This window comes from Girardinichthys multiradiatus, chromosome 24 (genome assembly GCF_021462225.1).
Source record: "Girardinichthys multiradiatus isolate DD_20200921_A chromosome 24, DD_fGirMul_XY1, whole genome shotgun sequence".
In the NCBI taxonomy this organism is placed as follows: domain Eukaryota; kingdom Metazoa; phylum Chordata; class Actinopteri; order Cyprinodontiformes; family Goodeidae; genus Girardinichthys; species Girardinichthys multiradiatus.
Genome location: NC_061816.1, coordinates 16,770,148 through 16,790,162, shown reverse-complemented (window position 1 = coordinate 16,790,162; position 20,015 = coordinate 16,770,148). Strand labels below are relative to the sequence as shown.

At 43.4% G+C, this 20,015-nt stretch overlaps 1 protein-coding gene across 5 annotated transcripts in view; it reads left to right on the top strand.

The window, feature by feature from the left end:
- nbeal1 (neurobeachin-like 1) overlaps positions 1-20,015 on the top strand; it is a 45,022-nt gene that overhangs the window by 16,968 nt on the left and 8,039 nt on the right. For 3 of the 5 annotated variants that reach the window (XM_047354999.1, XM_047354997.1, XM_047354998.1), the window contains exons 11-47: positions 516-602; positions 2,684-2,767; positions 4,398-4,496; positions 4,595-5,166; positions 6,093-6,225; positions 6,338-6,457; positions 6,536-6,845; positions 7,482-7,567; positions 7,787-7,876; positions 7,961-8,138; positions 8,217-8,350; positions 10,174-10,333; positions 10,421-10,523; positions 10,596-10,755; positions 11,008-11,166; positions 11,254-11,413; positions 11,531-11,619; positions 11,784-12,389; positions 13,227-13,402; positions 13,483-13,771; positions 13,864-14,172; positions 14,252-14,401; positions 14,481-14,638; positions 15,737-15,861; positions 16,076-16,202; positions 16,289-16,437; positions 16,536-16,669; positions 16,773-16,874; positions 17,888-17,983; positions 18,061-18,185; positions 18,276-18,416; positions 18,498-18,628; positions 18,718-18,827; positions 18,900-19,017; positions 19,485-19,582; positions 19,681-19,797; positions 19,881-19,970. In XM_047354999.1, the coding sequence (XP_047210955.1) occupies positions 516-602; positions 2,684-2,767; positions 4,398-4,496; positions 4,595-5,166; positions 6,093-6,225; positions 6,338-6,457; positions 6,536-6,845; positions 7,482-7,567; positions 7,787-7,876; positions 7,961-8,138; positions 8,217-8,350; positions 10,174-10,333; positions 10,421-10,523; positions 10,596-10,755; positions 11,008-11,166; positions 11,254-11,413; positions 11,531-11,619; positions 11,784-12,389; positions 13,227-13,402; positions 13,483-13,771; positions 13,864-14,172; positions 14,252-14,401; positions 14,481-14,638; positions 15,737-15,861; positions 16,076-16,202; positions 16,289-16,437; positions 16,536-16,669; positions 16,773-16,874; positions 17,888-17,983; positions 18,061-18,185; positions 18,276-18,416; positions 18,498-18,628; positions 18,718-18,827; positions 18,900-19,017; positions 19,485-19,582; positions 19,681-19,797; positions 19,881-19,970 (6,075 nt within the window). The remainder of the gene's footprint in view (positions 1-515; positions 603-2,683; positions 2,768-4,397; positions 4,497-4,594; positions 5,167-6,092; positions 6,226-6,337; positions 6,458-6,535; positions 6,846-7,481; positions 7,568-7,786; positions 7,877-7,960; positions 8,139-8,216; positions 8,351-10,173; positions 10,334-10,420; positions 10,524-10,595; positions 10,756-11,007; positions 11,167-11,253; positions 11,414-11,530; positions 11,620-11,783; positions 12,390-13,226; positions 13,403-13,482; positions 13,772-13,863; positions 14,173-14,251; positions 14,402-14,480; positions 14,639-15,736; positions 15,862-16,075; positions 16,203-16,288; positions 16,438-16,535; positions 16,670-16,772; positions 16,875-17,887; positions 17,984-18,060; positions 18,186-18,275; positions 18,417-18,497; positions 18,629-18,717; positions 18,828-18,899; positions 19,018-19,484; positions 19,583-19,680; positions 19,798-19,880; positions 19,971-20,015) is intronic. The other 2 variants (XM_047355001.1, XM_047355000.1) reach the window with 1 other exon arrangement.

Here is a 20,015-nt window from a genome sequence, read left to right as displayed (position 1 = left end):
TGTACTGCATATATGAGTAAAAATTGAAAAACAAAGTATCAACAGGATCTAAACTGCCTTGCAAAAAGAGTTGTACCTGTTGCACTGTGTTACATTTTGTCACTTCAACCACAAACCCCAGTGTATGGTTGTGGTTGTAATATGATAAAATGTGTGCTATGAATGTTTTTGCATTTTCCTTTGGTCTCTAAAAGGCCTTTTCTGTGAACAGTTTTTTTTTTTGGCCCAATTTCTGACTGATTTTTAGATCATTTGAACTGAAAATAGAAGATCTTTTTCTCGGGTGTGATCTCGCTCTTGTTTACAACTGTTACAGGGAGCATTTTGCAACAACTTGCATGTTTATTTTCTCACAAGGCTGGATTACCGACACCCTCCAGAAGTTCACTGCTTCTAACCTCTCACCTTCTCCTCCAGTCACCTCTTTCTTCCCTGCACCATCTCCTCTTATTGTCTCCTCCTTCTCTTTGCCCCTTCCCTCACACTAAGTTGACATGTTGCCTGTTGTGTGTCAGCTGGTTAATGCTAGGTGCACGGCGGCAGACAAGGACCAGAAAGATATAACCAACAACAGGTTACAAACAGGAGAGAGGGACACTCAGGTACCGCCGAGAAAGCCCCACCCCACCTACCTGTCCTGCTCTTTTCCTCATCTGCTGCTGCCAAGTCCCACCCCAACTGAAACACTTGCCACTCCACAGCAAGACCATTTAATTGCCATGCGTCTCATTAATATTTCTAATTGGATCAGAAGATGGGGGGGAAAAAAACACCCAGCTGTTTGTGGGGTTTTACCTTGATCTGTATTTAGATGACTTCCACTGTTTTTAATTAGTTAATTAGTTTTTAAGTTGCTGACAAGAGAATCCAAACAACTACAAAGGAAAACTTCAAAAACCAAAGAAAATGAATGTTTCATTTATCGTAGGACAACTCAGTCCCACTTTTACAAGGTACAGCATTCTAGATAGTAAACAGAGCTGATTGTAGAGGGTCGGCCTACCAAAACAAAAAGACAGTAAAATAGTCCTCTGCAGTGCCGAATCAGAAATCCAGTTCTCTGTTTTATAGAAGATATTTGACCTCAAATATGCAGAATGTTTAAAAAGTATACAAATTTGACCATGAAAATTTGTAGAAATCATGGATTTAGCTCTGGCTGATTGTTTAGGGTCGTCCTGCTGGAAGGTGAACTTCCACCCCAGGCTCAGGTCTTCTGCTGCCTGTAACAGGTTTTCATCCAGGATTTACCTGTTTTTAGCTCCATCTATCTTCGCAACAACTTTCACCAGCTTCTCTGTCCCTGTTGGGAATTTGTGTTGATCTATCACGTAAAATCCCAATAAAGTACATTCACGTTTGTAGTTGTGCCTTGACAAAATGCAGAACAGTTAAATAAGGTTCCAATTAAACCTGACTTTTAGTCTTTAATCAACATCTTCTTGGCTTTTGAAAGCACAATATAAGGTTTGTACGTTTTAAAAGTTATCTGGATCAATGTGGAGGAAAACAGAGGAACAGTATCTAAACGTTTGTCTTCAGCCTTCATACTCACAGGGCCTTCCTCTTATAAGTATAATCCCTCCAATTATCTAAATGAGTTGCTTCCATTTGTGAAAACATGCACAGAGACACTCTGCTGTACGGCAGCAGTAACCTAACTCAGGAACAGATGTTCCAACTTGTTTGTTGGGTATAAAGCATCAGGTGTTTGCACGGGTCCGGTGTCAGAAGCAGAAATTCTACAGCACCTGGTTCCTATAGTGAAAAAAGAGCAGCAGAGTCTTAGCTCTAAGTAGCATTGCAGTTCTGGTACCTTGCTGTGGAATGACTTGTTTGCCTTTTTCACATCTACCATCAGTTTGCTCACACATCTCAGGCCTTCTTCGTTCCCCTCCCCTTTCACGTTGTCTTGGTATTCTGCGGTACACTTTGGGTTCACCCGGAGTTCTATCACAATGGTCTTGCGTGCACTCTTCCAAAACGTCTTGGTTTGTGGTGATCACAACTGTGTGATGATGACCTATATGTTACATTTGTTTTGCCACACTCCCTGTCCAGCTGGTCCAGTTCTCCCTCTCTCAGGGCAACCACCAGTCCACAACTGATTTGTATGTTTGATAAACATGAACAGGGCAGAGCTGGATGAGGGATGTGTTTGCGTCCTGGTTCGGCTTGGTTTTATGGGCTGCATGCTGAGTGTGTACATGTTTCAGTGTGGCCGTGTCGTTGGGGAGGTACTTCTTCTTTGTGGTTGGCATTAGCTTCCTGCTCCAGTCACACCATTGTGTTTTTCACCTGGAGCAGAAAGACATCATCTATTTTATTATCAGTACAGGCACCTGCAGTAGGAGTTTTGATGCCAGGTCTTCCTGCAGTGACAAATGTCAGTTAAAAACCTTTATAAATGATTGTACTCACTCCTCTCACATCCACTGACTGAATCAAATTCAAAGGCATCTCCTTACCTGTCTATTTTAAATCAGGGCCTTAATAAGTGGATTGTTTAAATTACTGCAGCACATTTGGTGCTTTTAATTCTCTGCATGCTTATTGTCCACCCATAATGTCTGACATATAAAGGTTTAACAATCCATCTCTTTGTAATGAAAAATAACTTCTACCTTCTCTTTTTATATTAAAAGACTGCAGTGAATGACTGATATGTTTGCTTTTTTTCCAGGTGATTCAAGGACGCCTCCACTCATTAGCTGTCGCCACCATCAAAGCCCTGACGACGGTGATGCATAAATCACCAGCTGCTAAGGTTGCTGTCTAACGTAGAAGAAATATTCTGCTTTCCCTGTTTATTACCACTCCATAGCATGATGCTGGCACCATCATCAAGATGTGGAAAAGCCTTAAAATATCAAGACCTTTTATTGTAGTAGCATAATCCCATAGTCAGATATTTAAAAAAAACAACTTTTAAGTACGTTTTTAAAAATCTTAACAATTCCTGTTCAGATAAATGGAACTGATGAATATAATTTTACCTTTTAGGTAAAATTTGCCCCGACCCCAGTCTGGTTGTGGCAGATGGCTGCTCACACTGGTTCTGGTTCTGCTGGAGGTTTCTTCCTGTTAAAAGGGAGTTTTTCCTCTCCACTGTCGCTACATGCATGCTCAGTATGAGGGATTGCTGCAAAGTCAACGCCAGTGACTGTCCACTGTCTCTACATGCTCATCCAGGAGGAGGGAATGCTGCAAGTCACTGACTGGATGCAATCTGCTGGGTTTCCTTAGATAGAAAAACTTTTTATCCATTTGAATAAATAACTGAATCTGACTGCATTGTTCAATGGTTACGATTAATTGGAATGTATGTACCTGACAGTTATGAAGTGCCTTGAGACAACATGTGTTGTGAATTGGCGCTATATAAATAAACTGAATTAAATTGAATAGGTTGATAATGGAACTTTTAATTGCTAATCCATTATTTCCTGTTTGTTAGTGGACCAGATATTATGAGACACAGAGGTCCAGTTCTTTTAGCCACTCTTCAAAAATAGAAAGACAAGAGAATGTGCCATTTAATTAAAACTGACATTTATTGATCTCCATAAGTCAGGGAAAGGCTACAAGAAAATGGCTCCTCATTTAAACATGTTTATAGCTACAGTCAGAGCAATAATTAAAAGGTTTAAAACAAGACCATTTTCTTTGGGTTACCCAGTCCTTAGCATGTAATTCAGACAGTGGCTAAAATATCTCTAGGAAACACGGGGCATTCCTTTAAGCTGCTGATAAATCATCATTACGCTCTGCATCTAATGCCTACTATTAAAATACGGTGGCGGATATGTCACGTTGTGGGTTTATTTCTCTTCCAAAGCCCCTTGGAACCTTGCTAAAGTGAAAAGCTTGGAAATATGGGGACATAAATGTAATAAAAAGTAAATAAAAGTCTATATAATAAAAGGACTCTGCCAGTTCACTGAGGGTTGTGACATTCTGGAGGATAATGATGTTAAACACTTGGCCAAATCATCACAGAAATGGTTACACAGACACAAAATCAGCCTTCCATAATGACCATCCCAGTCCCTGGACTGAAATTATACGGATGATCTAAACTGTATGTATGGTGAAAATCCCTCTCTGTGTTCCAAGTTTGTTAAATGTTACAGGAGAACACTAAAAACAATGCTTAGCATGGGATTTTTTCCCCTACTGTTTAAATGTTCTCAAATTAAGGTCTGGGTTTTTATTCAAAATACTTCAGTGTGAGATTTAGCTTCTGCAATAACAGGTACTTTTATTTTAGGGTTTTTTGCTCATCTTTACCAGAGGTGCCAGTAAGTATGGAGGGTGCTGTTACTATATATCATTTAACAAAAATACCTTTTTTTAATTGGGTTGGTACATCAATGGTTGCTCTGTTGCTACTGTAGGAGGTTTTTAAGGAAAGGATTGGCTACAATCACTTGTATGAAGTTCTGACCTCATTGGGACAGCCGTCTCGACATCTGCTCAAGGAGCTGATGAACATGGTAAGTTATCTATAGAGAGAATATTTCAAAGCAAATAGTCTCTAAACTGCTTCATTTGTCTGAACTCTCCATCTTTATTTATCTGTATGCTCATCCAGTCGGTGGAGGGGGAGCACACCTCTGTGGGCCTCCTTGGGATTAGCAACGTGGAGCCATTGCTGCTACTGGTCGAGTGGCTCCCAGAGCTGGACTCGCCCGAACTGCAGCTCTTCACAGCCGACTGGCTGCGCCGCCTAAGCTGCCTCAACCGCCAGACCCGTGCCACCTGCGTCAACGCCGCCATGGTCATGCGAGCTTTAGCTGCTCTGGAGCACCATGAGCGCCTGCATAGAGCATGCTCAGAAAGCCTGTTCGGATTAATAGGCTCGCTGGGCTCACAGTCTTTGAGTGGCAAGGAACTGCTGGGACTCTTGCGCCTCCTTAGGACTACAGAGTCCAGCCAAGCTCATCCATATGTAGGTCCAGCCCTGAGGGCCCTCCTGACTATGGTTCGCAAGCAGGGACTTGAGAATGCCATGCAGTACTTTGATCTGTCGCCCAGCATGGCAGGGATTTCTGTTCCGACAGTGCAGCGCTGGCCAGGGTCTGCCTTCAGCTTCCATGCCTGGTTGTCACTGGACCAGGACCAACTGGGTCCCCTCAGCAAAGACAAAAGGAAGCAGCTCTACAGGTGAGAAAAAGACATCAAGGATAACTAACCAGCAATGCTTGTTAACATTGAATTCAATCTTCAAGATATCCATTTGAAAAGGTTAAAGTGATTTTTGGGCTACTGTCTTTTAAATAGAATGAACCATTTCTATTTTTCTGCCATTAAGTTTTTTAGCCACAGTGACTCATTTTCTCAGTCATTATGAACACACAAATAAGTAAAAGCTGTTCTGTTCTGTTACTTGATTAAAAAACAATTGAGTGAAGCAGAAAAACATCAGCTCTAAATTCTGAAATCTATGCTGGAATTAGGGTGGATAAATTTGAATTTATTATACATTAACAAGAGGTCATATTTATACATACAGGCTCAAGTAAACTGCACTGTGACACCTTTCTATCAGAACCAGCATTAACCTCTACAACAATCTGAGCTACACGAACAGGTCAGTTAGATCGGACCACATTGGCTTGCCTTAATTCCCTCAGTGAGCGTTCGCTACCCATGACCCTGTCGCCAGTTCACCATTGTTCCATCCTTGGATTACTTCTGATAGATACCTAGCAGTGCAGAATGGGAACACTCCCCGAGGGCTGCAATTTTGAAATGCTTGACTCGTCAGTGGTCATAATGTTACGCCAGATTGGTGTATATACAAGGGCTATCCAAAAGTTACATTTTAGCTAACTATTCACTCCAAACCCAGTTTTGATGTTTGTTTGGCACGGTTTTCCTGTTGGAGCACCTAGCCGGGTCCAAATATCCACCAGCACCTGAAGACAGCAAAACCAGCCCCACAGCATGATGCTGCCACCACCATGCCTAACATTTAGTGCAGTGGTGAAATAAGTAAATTATTCTGTCTAAAAGCCATTTTCATGGTATTGTTAAACCTTTATGTGTTAGCAGCCATTCTTAAATGTTTGATATTTCTGTCTGTTTAGCTTCTTCACTCCTGGTGGTACTGGGTTTGAGGCCTTCATCAGCTCAGGGGGAGTGATGGTGGTGGCCGTTTGTACAAAGAAGGAGTACGTCACAGTAATGCTGCCAGACTACTGCTTCTGTGACTCCCTCTGGGTAAGTCTGCTGAAAATGAACTCTTTTAGTTTATCTTGCAGCAAAGTAGCAAGTAGAAGTAGTACAGCAGTATTTTATCAAATTAAAGAGTGCTTTGATTTCTGTTTTCCAGCACAGCATCGGTGTGGTCCATGTACCTGGAAAGAGGCCGTTTGGACAGAGTCTCGTCTACATTTATGTGGATGGGCAGCAGAAACTATCCGCCCCCCTCAAGTACCCCATCATGACAGAGGTGAGATCTAAAGCTTCAGCTTCAGACCAGGCACTAGTTTACTTTGACCTAAAAAGTTGTTTTGTTCTCCACCTGCAGCCGTTTATCTCCTGCTGCATCGGCTCCGCAGGCCAACGCACCACCACTCCACCTCCCTCGCAAATCCCCGACCCACCTTTCTCCTCCGCCACCACACCCTCCGCTCGATCCTCGCTGGGCGGTATCCTGTTGCCGCAGACCTGGAGCGGCCTGCTGGCGGGAAAACCTGAGTCCGTCACTAAACTGATCTCAGCCGGGACCCAGGACAGTGAGTGGGGAAGCCCGACGTCCCTGCAAGGCCAGCTCGGCAGTGTCATGGTGTTTCATGAGCCCCTGCAACCCAGTCACATAAAAGCCATCTGTAGTGCTGGTAAGCAGGAAAAGATGATTGGAGGCAGGGTTCCTACGCAGTCTGGAAAAGCATGAAAAAAGTTAGCTTTTATTTCAGTACTTTCCAGGTTTTTGTAAAGTATGGAAAAAGAAAATAAGAGTTTGGAAATGTTTTCGTATTTGCAGATATTATTCCCAATTACATTGTGTCAACCTTCTGTATCTCCTTCCTTGTGTCCTTTCTTTTGTTTTCTCGTATACTTCCGCCACTAATGTCCTCTCTTCCTTGCTTGTCCTCATTACTTCCTTGTGTCCTTCCTTCCTTTCTTGTCTTTCCATCTTTCCTCCTTTATGCCTTTCCTTTCTGTCAACCTTTCTTGTGTCCTTGCTTTCTTCCTTACCTCTTTTGTCATTGCCCTACCAACTTTCCTTTCTTCTGTCCCTTCTTTCTTCCTTGTGTCCTTCCTTTCTTTCTTGTGTCCTCCTTCCTACCCTCATTCATTGGATCCTTCCTTCCTGAATTCCTTGTCATTTGTTTTTTTATTGAGTTTTTTTTTTTCATGAAAAATGTGTAAGAATCCTGCGGTGAAAAGGAGTAGGGACTGCCAAATGGAAAACAGCTGTAAACAAAAGCATAAGAGGATTTTTGTTTCTTTCTCTTTTTTTATCCTTTTAGGTCCTAACTGCGTCTCTCCATTTAAGGTCCAGGAATCAGAACTCGGTGACATTTCTGCCAAACTGCTGTTGCATTACTCACCCAAGGTGATTCGACCACTTTTTCCCTCTCAAATCTTCAAATAATCATCATGCTTTTTGCAAATCCAGCGGTTAAATTAATTTGTGCAGATTTATCATGTTCTGGATTTCTTTATTAGGAGAGGGGAGGTCAGTGAATGAACATGAAAATCACAACTTTTCATTTTGTTTTTATAATTAAACAAGGCACCAAGTATGAACTGAACCTTCCCTTTCTGTTGACAGGCCTGTAGAAATCCCATCTGTCTCGACCTTTCTCCAAACATGCTGCACGGACGTCTGACTGGGAACAAAGTTGTCAACTGGGATATAAAGGTCGATGCAGGAAATTATTATGTTAACAGTGGAAGTTTTAAAAAATGTACAAAAGTTTTTTAAATACATCTTTTTCTGGGACAGGATATGATCAACTGTGTTGGTGGCCTGCCGGTGGTTTTCCCAGTGCTAGAGCAGTTGGCCTCTGTGACCCCTGATCAGCAGAGCCGCGATCCTGCAGCTGCTTCAGACTTCATCACACCAGATGTGAGCACACCAGCTGATGGAGACTGGGTCATTCTTCCCTCGAACAGAGCTTCAGGTCTGTTCTGCAATAATCTGTGTTATCAGGTCAGCGTGTTGAAACCTGTTGAGAAATCTCATTTCTTCTCTATCCCAGAGGCGCGTCTGGAGAAGAATCTGGTGGCCACTTTCCTTTTGACGCTGAAGCATTTTCTGCAGAGACACCCAATCAACCAGGAGAATCTCCTACACTCTCACAGTGTGGGAACACTGGGAGTCCTGCTGCAAAAGGTCCCTGCATAAGAATTGTTTTTCACATTAGGAACATTGCCACAGTGTGAAAGTGAAATTATGCTTGCTGTGTATAAACAGACTTTGGAAGCTTGTCTAAACATAAAAATCATGCTGTCTTCTACAGTTAAACTGATTTTAAATTCAGTCAGTCAGTCAGTCATCAGTCAGTCATTTTCTACCGCTTATTCCATAGTGGGTCACGGGGGAGCTGGTGCCTATCTCCAGCAGTCTATGGGCAAGAGGCAGGGTACACCCTGGACAGGTTGCCAGTCCATCGCAGGGCAACACACAAACAACCATGCACACACTCATACACCTAAGGGCAATTTAGAGAGACCAATTAACCTAACAGGCATGTCTTTGGACTGTGGGAGGAAGCCGGAGTACCTGGTGAGAACCCACACATGCACGGGGAGAACATGCAAACTCCATGCAGAAAGACCCCTGGTCGGGAATTGAACCCAGGACCTTCTTGCTGCAAGGCAACAGTGCTACCAACTGCGCCACCATGCAGCCAATTTTAAATTCAGTTTAGTTTATTTGTATAGCACCAATTCACAACACATGTCGTCTCAAGGCACTTCAAAACAGTTAGGTACATACATTCCAATTAATCGTAACCATTGAACAGTGCAGTCAGATTCAGTTATTTATTCAAATTGGATAAAAAGTTTTTCTGTCTAAGGAAACCCAGCAGATTGCATCCAGTCAGTGACTTGCAGCATTCTCTCCTCCTGGATGAGCATGTAGAGACAGTGGACAGTCACTGGCGTTGACTTTGCAGCAATCCCTCATACTGAGCATGCATGTAGCGACAGTGGAGAGGAAAAACTCCCTTTTAACAGGAAGAAACCTCCAGCAGAACCAGGCTCAGTGTGAGCGGCCATCTGCCACGACCGACTGGGGTTTTATTTAGCACCAATTCACAGCAAATAGCTCAGTGGGTCTGTCCAGGAAAGAAACAGAGCTAAACACAGAAGCTCTGGGTCAGGACTACTTTCTATGTTTTATAAGTAATGAAACACTGCCCTGCTGGAGTCTAACTAAAAACTTTACAATTCAGACAGTTTATCAACTTAAAGGGTTTTTTCTCCAAGTGCAGGAAGAATGACCTGCCAGTTTTTCCATAGTGGACTTTTATCAAAGAGAGTGCATCAATCTGTGTAGAGTAGAGTCAGTTCAAATTGGATCAGTGTAAGTTTCCGACTGCTTTACAGTGCAGGAATTAGGTCTGAATTAGAGGTCAAGTACCTTTTTATACCCTCATGCTGTAGGGGACAGAAAGGGTGGAGCCATTTTGATAATTGCCCGTGCTCCTTCTTCAGAATTACAGGAATTTTGTCCATATCCTTATCTCAGTCTCATCCCACTCTCCCTGATCTTTTCTGTGCTTTGTTTGATATAATTGCCTCTGTATTTATCTGCTCAGTGTGGGGATGTAAGCATATCTCTGTAGCTATTGTCGCTGTGGGAAAATAAAAGCCTCCTCAAAGACTCAGATAAAGTTACAATGTCTTAGATGTGGTGAAGGTTATTCTCAGCAAAGTGACCACACCCGCTAACTGGTAAAGATCCAGATAAAACACTGATGTGTTTTCCTTCTGCACGCTCCTTATGGGTTTGTAGAGTCAGAGCTCTGGGCTTCACATTGCCTTATACAGCACTTCCTTGATAACTCGCCTTGGGTTTTATGTGCTCCTCATTTTCTTATCATCTTTGCAATATGCTGTACGCCGAGCCATCAGTGTGCTTGTGTGCCAGTAAGGAAGTGTGTGTAGATTCAAACTAATGTTCCTGATGTTGTTTTTGTTTGGTCTCAGCTTCCAGCAGGTCATGTGGACGTCAGCGTGCTGGTCGCTGTGCAGCTGCTGATTGAGCAGGTGACCTATGAGAAGAACCAGGCGCTGCTGCAGCAGATCCACGCACATCTGCTGTTCAATTTCAACATCTGGAACAAAGGAGACTTCCCATTGCGCATTGGTGAGGCCTGGATGTCAGTGTGTTTTACCTGCTCTGGGGAAGGAGGTGTTCCTGATTTAGATTTTTTTGCTTTTGTTTTTCCATAAGGTCATATCCAGTACATGTCTACCGTCATCAAGGATGACAGGAAGCAGTTCAGGAAGAAATATGGAGTTCAGTTTCTGTTGGACACCATGCGCCTCTATTACGGGTAGGATGCAAAGGTTTATACCTCTCCGCTTTCAGTCCAGAAAACATCATTGTCGTCTGCTTTGTACTTCAGAAAGAACGTTAACAAGGAGAATGACCTGAGTGAGGACGACATCCGGACCGTACGAGCATCTCTCTGCGGCCTCGTTAAGTATTACATCAGCAAGGGCATGTCGCAGGAAGAGATGCACAGCATTCTGGGATACATCGCTGCCATTGGAGATGAAGATCAGGTGAGCTTTCAGCACTGAGGAAACTGGGGCCTGGAACTTCCAATTTATTCAGACTTCTAAGACTGTTTCTAACTCTTGAGGAGAACTTCACCACATTAGTCATTATTATTATTTCAGTTCCTTCTGGTTCTAAATTTAAATCATGAAAGGTCCTCAAAATCTTAAATAGTTCTTACTGACCCTGTACGTTTATAAAATATAACCCAGTTCATTAAACATTACTTAATTCAGTCATGGTTGTGTTGATTGCAGCTATGTGGCCTTCTGGAAATGTTACTCAGCCTGCTTCAGAGCAGCCCGGCCAAAGACCAGATCTTCCTGCTCCTCTTTGAGCCCACTGCAGCAGATTCCTGCTACACACTTCTGCTCAACAACAAACACTCTGATCGACTGAGGGAGCTTGTCTTCAAGGTGAGGGCCTGCCAACTGCACCCAGAAAGGTGGGAGCTACTTTTTAAAAAGATTTTTAAGAATAAATTTGCCTTGTCCTCTGTGCAGCTGTTTGACCGGATGCTGCGCAGCGACCGGGTTTATGAAAGGAATAAGCAGCGCTTACGCCTGAGGGAGGCTGGTTACTCCGGGCTGTCTCTTGTTTTCTCTGAGCTCCACATCACTCCCACTCTGATCCGCTGTCTCCTCAATCAGATTCTCCATACAGGTCAGTGTTCATTTCATTGACTTCAGCTCATTTGAAGATGTTCTGTTTAATTGGGTAGACATGTCTGCATGCAGCTGCAGAACTGTAAAAGCTTCTCTGTTGAAATAAACTCTGCAGATCAAGTTGTGAACTACAAGGACCTGATGGCTCTGGTGCAGCTCACACACCGGGCCGGACCTAGTGTACGCGTGATTGTCTGCAAGAGGGTAAGAAATTAAACAAATGCAGTTTGTTGGTGGTGTAGTGATGTGTGTGCACTGCCCTCAGATTAGTAGTTAAACTTTTGATTTGCTTTTCCTTTTTATGCTGCATGACTCACCTCTCCTGTGGTTACTTTTGAGGTTTAACTCCTGACCTCCCCTGTCTTCAGGTGTACCAGCTGCTTCAGTCCCAACAGGATGCTGCCAGCCAGATCGCAAAGCAGCAGTGTTGGCAGGACACCCTCATGCGGCTGTATCTACGAGGCGAGGGGTCCCTAACACTGCGCAACTCCGATACCATCAGCACCTGCAGCATGGACATAAACCGGAACGGCTGCAGCACCAATAACCGCCTGGAGCTGCCGCTGGAGAGGAGGCTACAAGCAGGCAGCGCCAGTCGCGTGGATCGGCTGGAGGACGACCGGCTAAGCGTGGGAGACGCTCGCTCCGTGGACAGCCTCGAGAACGCCGATGTCATCTCATTGTTGGACACGCCGTCTTCCTCTGCCTCCACTGAGCCGCAGCTCCCAGTCAAGCCGTGGGTGTTGGGTAAATCGGGTTGCTTGACATTAGATCTTTCGCACCTTCAGACCTATGAGGGCGGAGACAGCGGCAGCCAAACACCTGGGAGCATACCCAGCACGCCTTCTCCATTGGAGACAGCAAAGCCTCTCCCTGGGAACTCTGGGGATAAAGATGCAACATCTTCTTTAACTGAAGACCGCTTCCTCTTTGGTGACAATATCTCATTGGGCGAATCATTCAGCAATGCTGAGGTGAGATCAGACAGGTGTTTTAAACTTTAAAATCAATCCCAGGTTATTTTAGTTTCTGTTTTGATCTTTGAAATAACACGCTTTATCTTTAGTTTGGTGTCTAGTAATTCCTTCTTAGTTCATATCTTATAGAGCCTCCTTTAATTACAGTTACAGCTGCAAGTCCATTAGGGTACGTCTTTGCCAGCTTTTCACATCATGTCATTTTGGTCCAGTCTTCTTAACAATATAACAAAAATGAGCCAGCCTGGATGGAGAGTCTGGCTGAAACTTTTTAATTTCACCACAGGTACTCACTTGGAAATAGGTTTGAGCTTTGACTGGACCATTTTAACTGAACCGTGTTCTGTGAGATGTTGAAACCATGAGATATTGTTTTATAACTTCTTTAAAAACTTCACACTTACGTCTGCTCTGTTCCTTGGTCTTCATGATGCTGTTTGCTCGTGTTCTCCAAGAAACATTTGAGGCCTTTACAAAATGTAAAGGCACACCACATTTTTCAGATTACAACTTTGCTATTCTGTTCTGTGTCTGTAATGGAACATGTGAAAATGTTCAAGGAGTGTAAGTACTTCTGAAACGCCCTGTGTTAAACAGCAGGAGCTTCCATCACAGTGAATGAAATGTCACTTCTTCCTCTAGGAGCCCACTGTTGACTTTCATCTGTGCCCTTTGGGGATTTCAGTAGCGTTCCCTCAGCAGGATCCTGTCCTTTGCAGCTTTCAATGTTATTTTCTGCTGTGGCTGTATGATATTTACAGGATAGGAAGGAAAAAGGAAGCTTCCCTTACAAATGGAGTGAACAATATCTGTTTGTCTGATGTCGCCGTCTAGAGGGCAGAGGAGGAGCTTTGCTGCATGCTGCTGGAGATCGTTCTGTCGGTGATGTGGCGAGGAGTTGAGGGTTCTGATGATTCGGCGTGGCTGGAGCGAGGCCAGGTCTTCTCAGCTCTTACCAAACTAGGGACTGCCAATGAGCTGCTGCTTCCTGTTGACCAGATCAAGCTCAAGTCAGCATCTTGTCTGGATAATCATATAGATTTTTCTTCTTGGAAAATCTCCCTGACTGTTGCTGTTTCTTGTTTTCTAGTCTCTTGGAGCGGATGTTGGAGTGGGCTGTGACTGATAACCGGGAAGCCTCGGCTGCCTCGTTACCACAGCACACAGAGAACGCAGTTCGGCTGCTTCACATTGTGCAGGACTTCCTTCAGGCAGAGGGTTTGGTCAACCCAGTGCTGTGGACAGACAAGGTGCTAGAAGAGACTGTGACACTAATGGACTGCCTCATGGTGTGGTACTCTGCTGGGACTCAGTGGTTTCAGCTCTCCCAAGTGGGACTGAGACTTCTGCTGGGCTTCATGGCTCAGGAAGACACTGAGGTGAATTTTTTCCTTATATTTTGTATTTTTGTAAACTGGTTTTCCAAATAGCAATCCCATGCATGCAACATAATGACGTAAATCTTTCTCAGGTGTGTGCTATGGCCTCAGCCAAGCTTAACGGCATCCTGCAAACCAAAGAAGTATCGAGCCAGGATGAGGCCTGCTACTTGCTGGGAAAGTTGGAGGGAATTCTGATGCGCTCCATCCAGGAGCAGACTGATGAGACCTATTCTTTCTTTGTTCCGGTGCTCCGGACGCTGCTCTCCAAAGTCCACCGCCTCCTCTACATGGAGTTGCACCTGCCTCAGCTGCCCGACACTAATGGAAGTCCGTCTTTCTTCGAGGACTTTAAGCTGTACTGCTCCTCGCCCGAGTGGCGCGTCTACCTCGACAAATATGTACGAGATTCAGATTCTCTGTTGCTAATGAATTTACGAAGCAAAAATAAAAATGGTTCCTCATTTTCAATGATTGCAGATTATTCCGTACATGAAGCAGTATGAAATCGAGATGTTCAGTCAGGGTCATGAGACCATGGCTCTGTACTGGAAGGAGTGCTATGATGCCTTCATGGTCAGCTTGCACAAGAGGGAAAGAGAGAGGGGCGAGAGCAAGATCCGCTTCCAGGTGAGGCGACTGTCGAACAACACGATGATAACCATACAGTCCCTCTCAGAAACTCATTGAATTTCCTTCCTCCTACCAGGAACAATTTGTGGAGCCATTCTCACGCCGCAGCCGCCAAGAAAACCTACGTTATAATAACATGTTGAAGCAACAACACAGCCAAAACAGCGCCACCCTCAGGCAGTGGAAGGCAGCACGACGTAGTCTGGTGTGTGAAAGGGGTCCATGGGCTGACAGGTATATTAACTCCTGATGTTCTCTGCATTTTCCTCCTTTCCTATTACTTTGGTTTGTGTACTTCTGAGAAGTAGCTCATATAACAGTTTTTGACCAGTTTCTCATCTCTGGTTTTCGTAAAGCTTTGACCTGTGGCTTATTCCTTTTTCTGTTTAGGTGATATCATTGAACAATTTTTTGTACATTTCCTGCCTTGATCAACCTCAATTACTTATTTATATTAGGAGCAAAATCAAGGCTAAACCGCGTTGCTAATGTGAGAGAGCAGTTCACTAATATTTAAAAACAAATACTAATTGCAGACTGATTAACCTGTCTCAAACATCTGGACCATATGTTAGCGATTAGCATAAGCAAACTAGCATTTATTAGCATTAAGCATGGCATATATTGGCATACATTTCCATCATAATCCTGCCAAAACAAGCCACAAATGAGCTGCTTCTGGCCATTTATAAGTCACAAGTGGAGATGGAGTGAGTTCAAAAATAAGGCCGGCAGAGCGGGATGACAGGAGGTGTGGTGCAGCATTGATGTCTGCAGTATTTATAAAATCTGTGTTGAAACTCTCCCATACTGTTATTTTCAACCCAGTGTAGCGACAGCATTCCTGGCAGAGCGAATGGTTCAAATTTAAATTATAATAATTGCCTTCTTACTCTTGGTTACGCTTTGAAATCCTTTAACTGATTGGTCATATAAACCATACATCGTCAGTGCATCACTCCTTTTACTCATGAAGTCAGATATCTGCGATTTTGCATGTATTAGCTATTAGCGCAGGTAACGTAGCTAGCATTTGTAAACGTCTCTGTGTGTATTCTAGAGATTGTCTTGACTCTGAGATTTCTAAAAGGCTGCAGGTATATCCAACTCCAGCATGTTCTGTCTAGCCTTCCTGGTATCTGCTGAAAGTCTACCTCTCTCTCTGCCTTAACAAACTTCACGCTTGTCTGGATATGATGTATCAATGCAATTTAAAAACTTAAATCCACAAACTAAAGCATTTTTGTGGTTGCCAAAGCTTTTAGCTATACCTGCAAATGAGATATTGATTATTGGACTATTATGAGTGCATTTCTGAACTATTTCCAACAGACAACAAGGTGAGATGCATTGGAGAGTGTCCAGCGCAGAGAACTTCTCTAGAATGAGGCTGAAGCTGGTGCGCAATTACAACTTTGACCCTCACGGAGAGGCCAGTGCTCTGAGAGACAACCTTGGTAAGACGACTTGTGCCTTATTTACTCTAAAATGAACAAATAAGGGAATCTTTCATTTACTTCTGCACGTAAACTGTCTATTTTTAGTCTTTTGTTTTCATGGTTGTCATGTTACATTTCATTAACCTCATAGTCTAATTGCGTAAGGCTAACAATTTGTCTGTGCACCCTTTCTGGATGCACCCCTCAGGTTATATCCCTTCTTTTCTCTCAGGTGTCCACCAACAACGTGTGAATCCAGAGTCTCTGTTGCTAGAGGCTGTGAAGCAAGTTAAAGTCAGCGACTTGGAAGACGACATCTTGGAGCTGCCGGAGGACGACCCCGCTGTCGCTAGCAACCAGTCAGATAAATAACCAAACAACTTTATAAATAAAAACAGTTTATATGACCTCTGACAGTCTCCTATTCTTCCACTGTGTCCTGTAGGGCTGAAGCAGAGGAGGTGGGTCAAAAGGAGAAAATGGTGTTGTGGGAGGACTGTGAGCTGGTGACTGTGGTGGACGTTGTCCCAGGCCGCCTTGAGCTCACCACTCAACACATCTACTTCTATGACAGCAGCCAGGAGAAGGAGGAGGGTGAGGAGATGCTGGGGGACACTACCTGTGAAAAAACTAATTTACCTTCTTGCTTTAATCAACTACTTTTTTTTTGTTTTGTTTTGTTTTCTTTAAAGGAGTTGGCCATGACTTCAAATGGCCGCTTTCCCAGATCCGGGAGGTCCACCTCCGACGATATAACCTGCGACGCTCAGCTCTTGAAATCTTCCTCATTGACCAGACCAATTATTTCCTTAACTTTAAAAAAGAGGTAATAAACTACCTTAGTTTTAATAGTAAGAGTAGATAAGTAATCGCTTTCCTTTTTAAACTAGAAACCGTTTGAAGTTTTTAAATGTTTTTTTTACTAACAGGCGAGGAACAAAGTGTACAGCCGCATGCTGCTGCTGCGATCACTCAACCTTTATGGGACCCGTTCACCCCAGGAGCTCCTGAAGGCCTCTGGACTCACACAGGTCTGAAGACGGTTCATTTCACGCCAACGCTTTTAATTTATATTACAACATAAACAGATTTGCTTCTTATCTCATAGCAAATTCAGTTCAGATCTGCCCAATCAATATAATACAGTCTAAACAGGAAGCTCAGCAATTGCATGAAGCCATTGACTTTGAAATCCATCTTCATTAGCACGAATGTGCCAACAGTGAAGAGGAATCACTCTCTTGCAACAAGAAGAAGCCTGTAGTAGAAACATGTTTAATACGAGCGGCCATCTTCTGGAGAAGCGAGTTGAGAGGACAGGAAAGAGTCAGAAAAAAACGCATAATCGCCAGGAGTATTGACTTTGAGCAGAAAAACTGAGAGTACACAAAGTTAAAGGCAGCAATAACTCTGTCAGTGACTCTATACAGGAAACACATAGAGGTACACACAAACTGCTGGGCCAGGAGTACTTTTGATGCAATAAAGATCAAGAGTGCACAAATATAATGATGGCACTAATTCAGTAAATGCCTGGTTTGAAGAAGGAGATGCAGCTAAAAGGAGAAGCTCCAATCAGGAAATGAGATAATGATCAACTTGTAACACATTTATTGGCTACAAAACATATAAGGCAAACAAAATCAACAAAACGATCATGTTGAATAATAAAGAATTAATGACTCATGTTTGTGCTCTAATAAATAAACATGTACCAGTAAGTAACTTGACATTAGAAAATCTTGTGATGGCAACATCAGTTGCCATATATGCCTATTTTCGTCTTTCCTCTCTTTCTTATCTGTGCCTCCTGCAATCATTTCGGGTGATGCTGATTTGGCCGGTGTGAGCATCTGCTGCCGTAAGACTCTGTCCAACTGGCTAACTTTTACATTAGCATAAAAAAAAGAAGACTGATAATGCGGTGATGACATTCGTGATACGTTATGCAGCCCTACTACTAAGGGAAAATTTTTATAGAACCACATAAAATACTTTGCAAGATTATTCTTTATTAATTGTTTTTTTTTTTTTTTTGTTGCAGAAATGGGTGAACCGAGAGATTTCCAACTTCGACTACTTAATGCAGCTCAACACGATTGCCGGCAGGACGTACAACGACCTCTCTCAGTACCCAGTGGTATGTTCGATACTGAATACGTCACAGTACAGTCGTCGATATATGAGTATCTGAGGGGCTTTTCTGTGTTTCTCCAGTTTCCCTGGATTCTAGCTGACTACAGTTCGGAAGAGCTGGATCTCTCTGATCCGCGGGTATTCAGGGACCTGTCCAAGCCTGTAGCAGTGCAGAACGAACGCAACGCTAAAGCAGTTAGAGAAAAGTAGTCATCAGTTTCCTACTGGGTTAACAGCCTCAAAACCTTTTAGATGGCAGAGCCGTAAAGTTCAACCCTTCATTGTGTATTTCCTAGGTATGAAAGTTTTGAGGACCCAACAGGCACTATAGACCGATTCCATTACGGCACCCACTACTCTAATGCTGCTGGAGTGATGCACTACATGATCCGAGCGGAGCCCTTTACCTCCCTGCACATCCAGCTGCAGAGTGGACGGTGACTACGGTTTATTTCTCCTTCATCCATTTTCCTGCTAATGGTTCAGCACAGTAAGAGCACCATGTTGACTCCCCCCAGGTTTGACTGTGCCGACCGTCAGTTTCATTCCATCCCAGCGACATGGCAGACTCTCATGGACAACCCCAACGATGTCAAGGAGCTCATCCCAGAGTTCTTCTACTTCCCTGAATTTCTGGAGAACCAAAATGGTGAGGGATTATGCTGAATATTTTCTAAATTCCTCCCGTTATATTCTTGATTTACCTGCTTTTTCCTCTCTTTACTTTTTCATCACCAGGTTTCGATCTGGGCTGCCTACAGATCTCCAAGGAGAGGGTGAATAATGTAGTTCTGCCTAAATGGGCCAAATCCCCTGAGGACTTTATCTACAAGCACCGCAAAGCTCTGGTGAGGCCCAGTTCAACTCTCACTGTTGTAGTCTAACTGCAGACAGAGGTTCATGTGTGTTTTCTGTAACAGGAGTCGGAGTACGTCTCAGCTCACCTCCACAAGTGGATCGATCTGATCTTTGGTTACAAACAGAGGGGTCCTGCAGCTGTGGAGGCTCTCAACGTATTTTACTATTGCACTTATGAAGGTGAAGTATCAACAGAGTAACTATAAAGTTAAATCCACGGATCCTACTTTTCCTGGAAACGTCTTAAAACTGTTTTTCTAATCTGGATAAATAAGGACAAATAGTTGTATTTCCAGTTTATGTGCAGAGGTCCATTGTCTAAAGGGGCCGTCCATGTTACCACATTTATCTGCATTCCATTCATTTATTTATCCAACCTTTCATCCATCCTGTCAGTTAGGTTTTTAATAACTTGTATATAAAGCCTGCCCTCAAAAGAAATATCTGCAGTTTATTTTTATATAATTTTTATTTTTAAAGGTAGTCTTATCTTGATTGAGTACGCTTCAAATTCAGTATGGAAAAGTGTTGAATTTGGAAAAAGGTTTAGAAGCCATTTAAATAGTTTTTCTCCAGATTTACACACAGTTAGATGGTTGGTGTTGGAGCTTCTATGTGATCTTATTTTAAGCCTGCTGTGCTTTCAGGGGCTGTCGACCTGGATGCAATCACTGATGAAAAGGAGCGTAAGGCTGTCGAAGGCATGATCAGCAACTTTGGTCAGACCCCCTGCCAACTACTTAAGGTGAAGACCCCCTCCTGGTCCATAATATCTAAAAAACATTTAAATAAATCTCCCTTGACACAATGCAGTGACTCTCCATTTGCATGTTTGGACTTTAGGAGCCCCATCCGGTTCGTCTGTCGCAGGAGGAAGTGGAGAAGAGGAAGGCTCTGCAGGACTCAAGTCCTCTTAACATGTTCGAACACCTCAGTGACCTCAAGTCCTTCTTTGTTGAGGTATTTTGAATCCTTTCACTTCATCAAAACAATTAACAAAAGGCTTCTTCTCATTCATAAACGTCTCGCCCCACATGCTGCAGGGCATCTGTGACAACGTGCCGTTGGTTAAAGCTGTAGTACCAAAGAATCAGTCCCATTCATTTATCACCCAGGGAAGCCCTGACACAATGGTGAGCCCAGATACTTTGTAGGGATTTTAAAAAATTCTGCCTCTT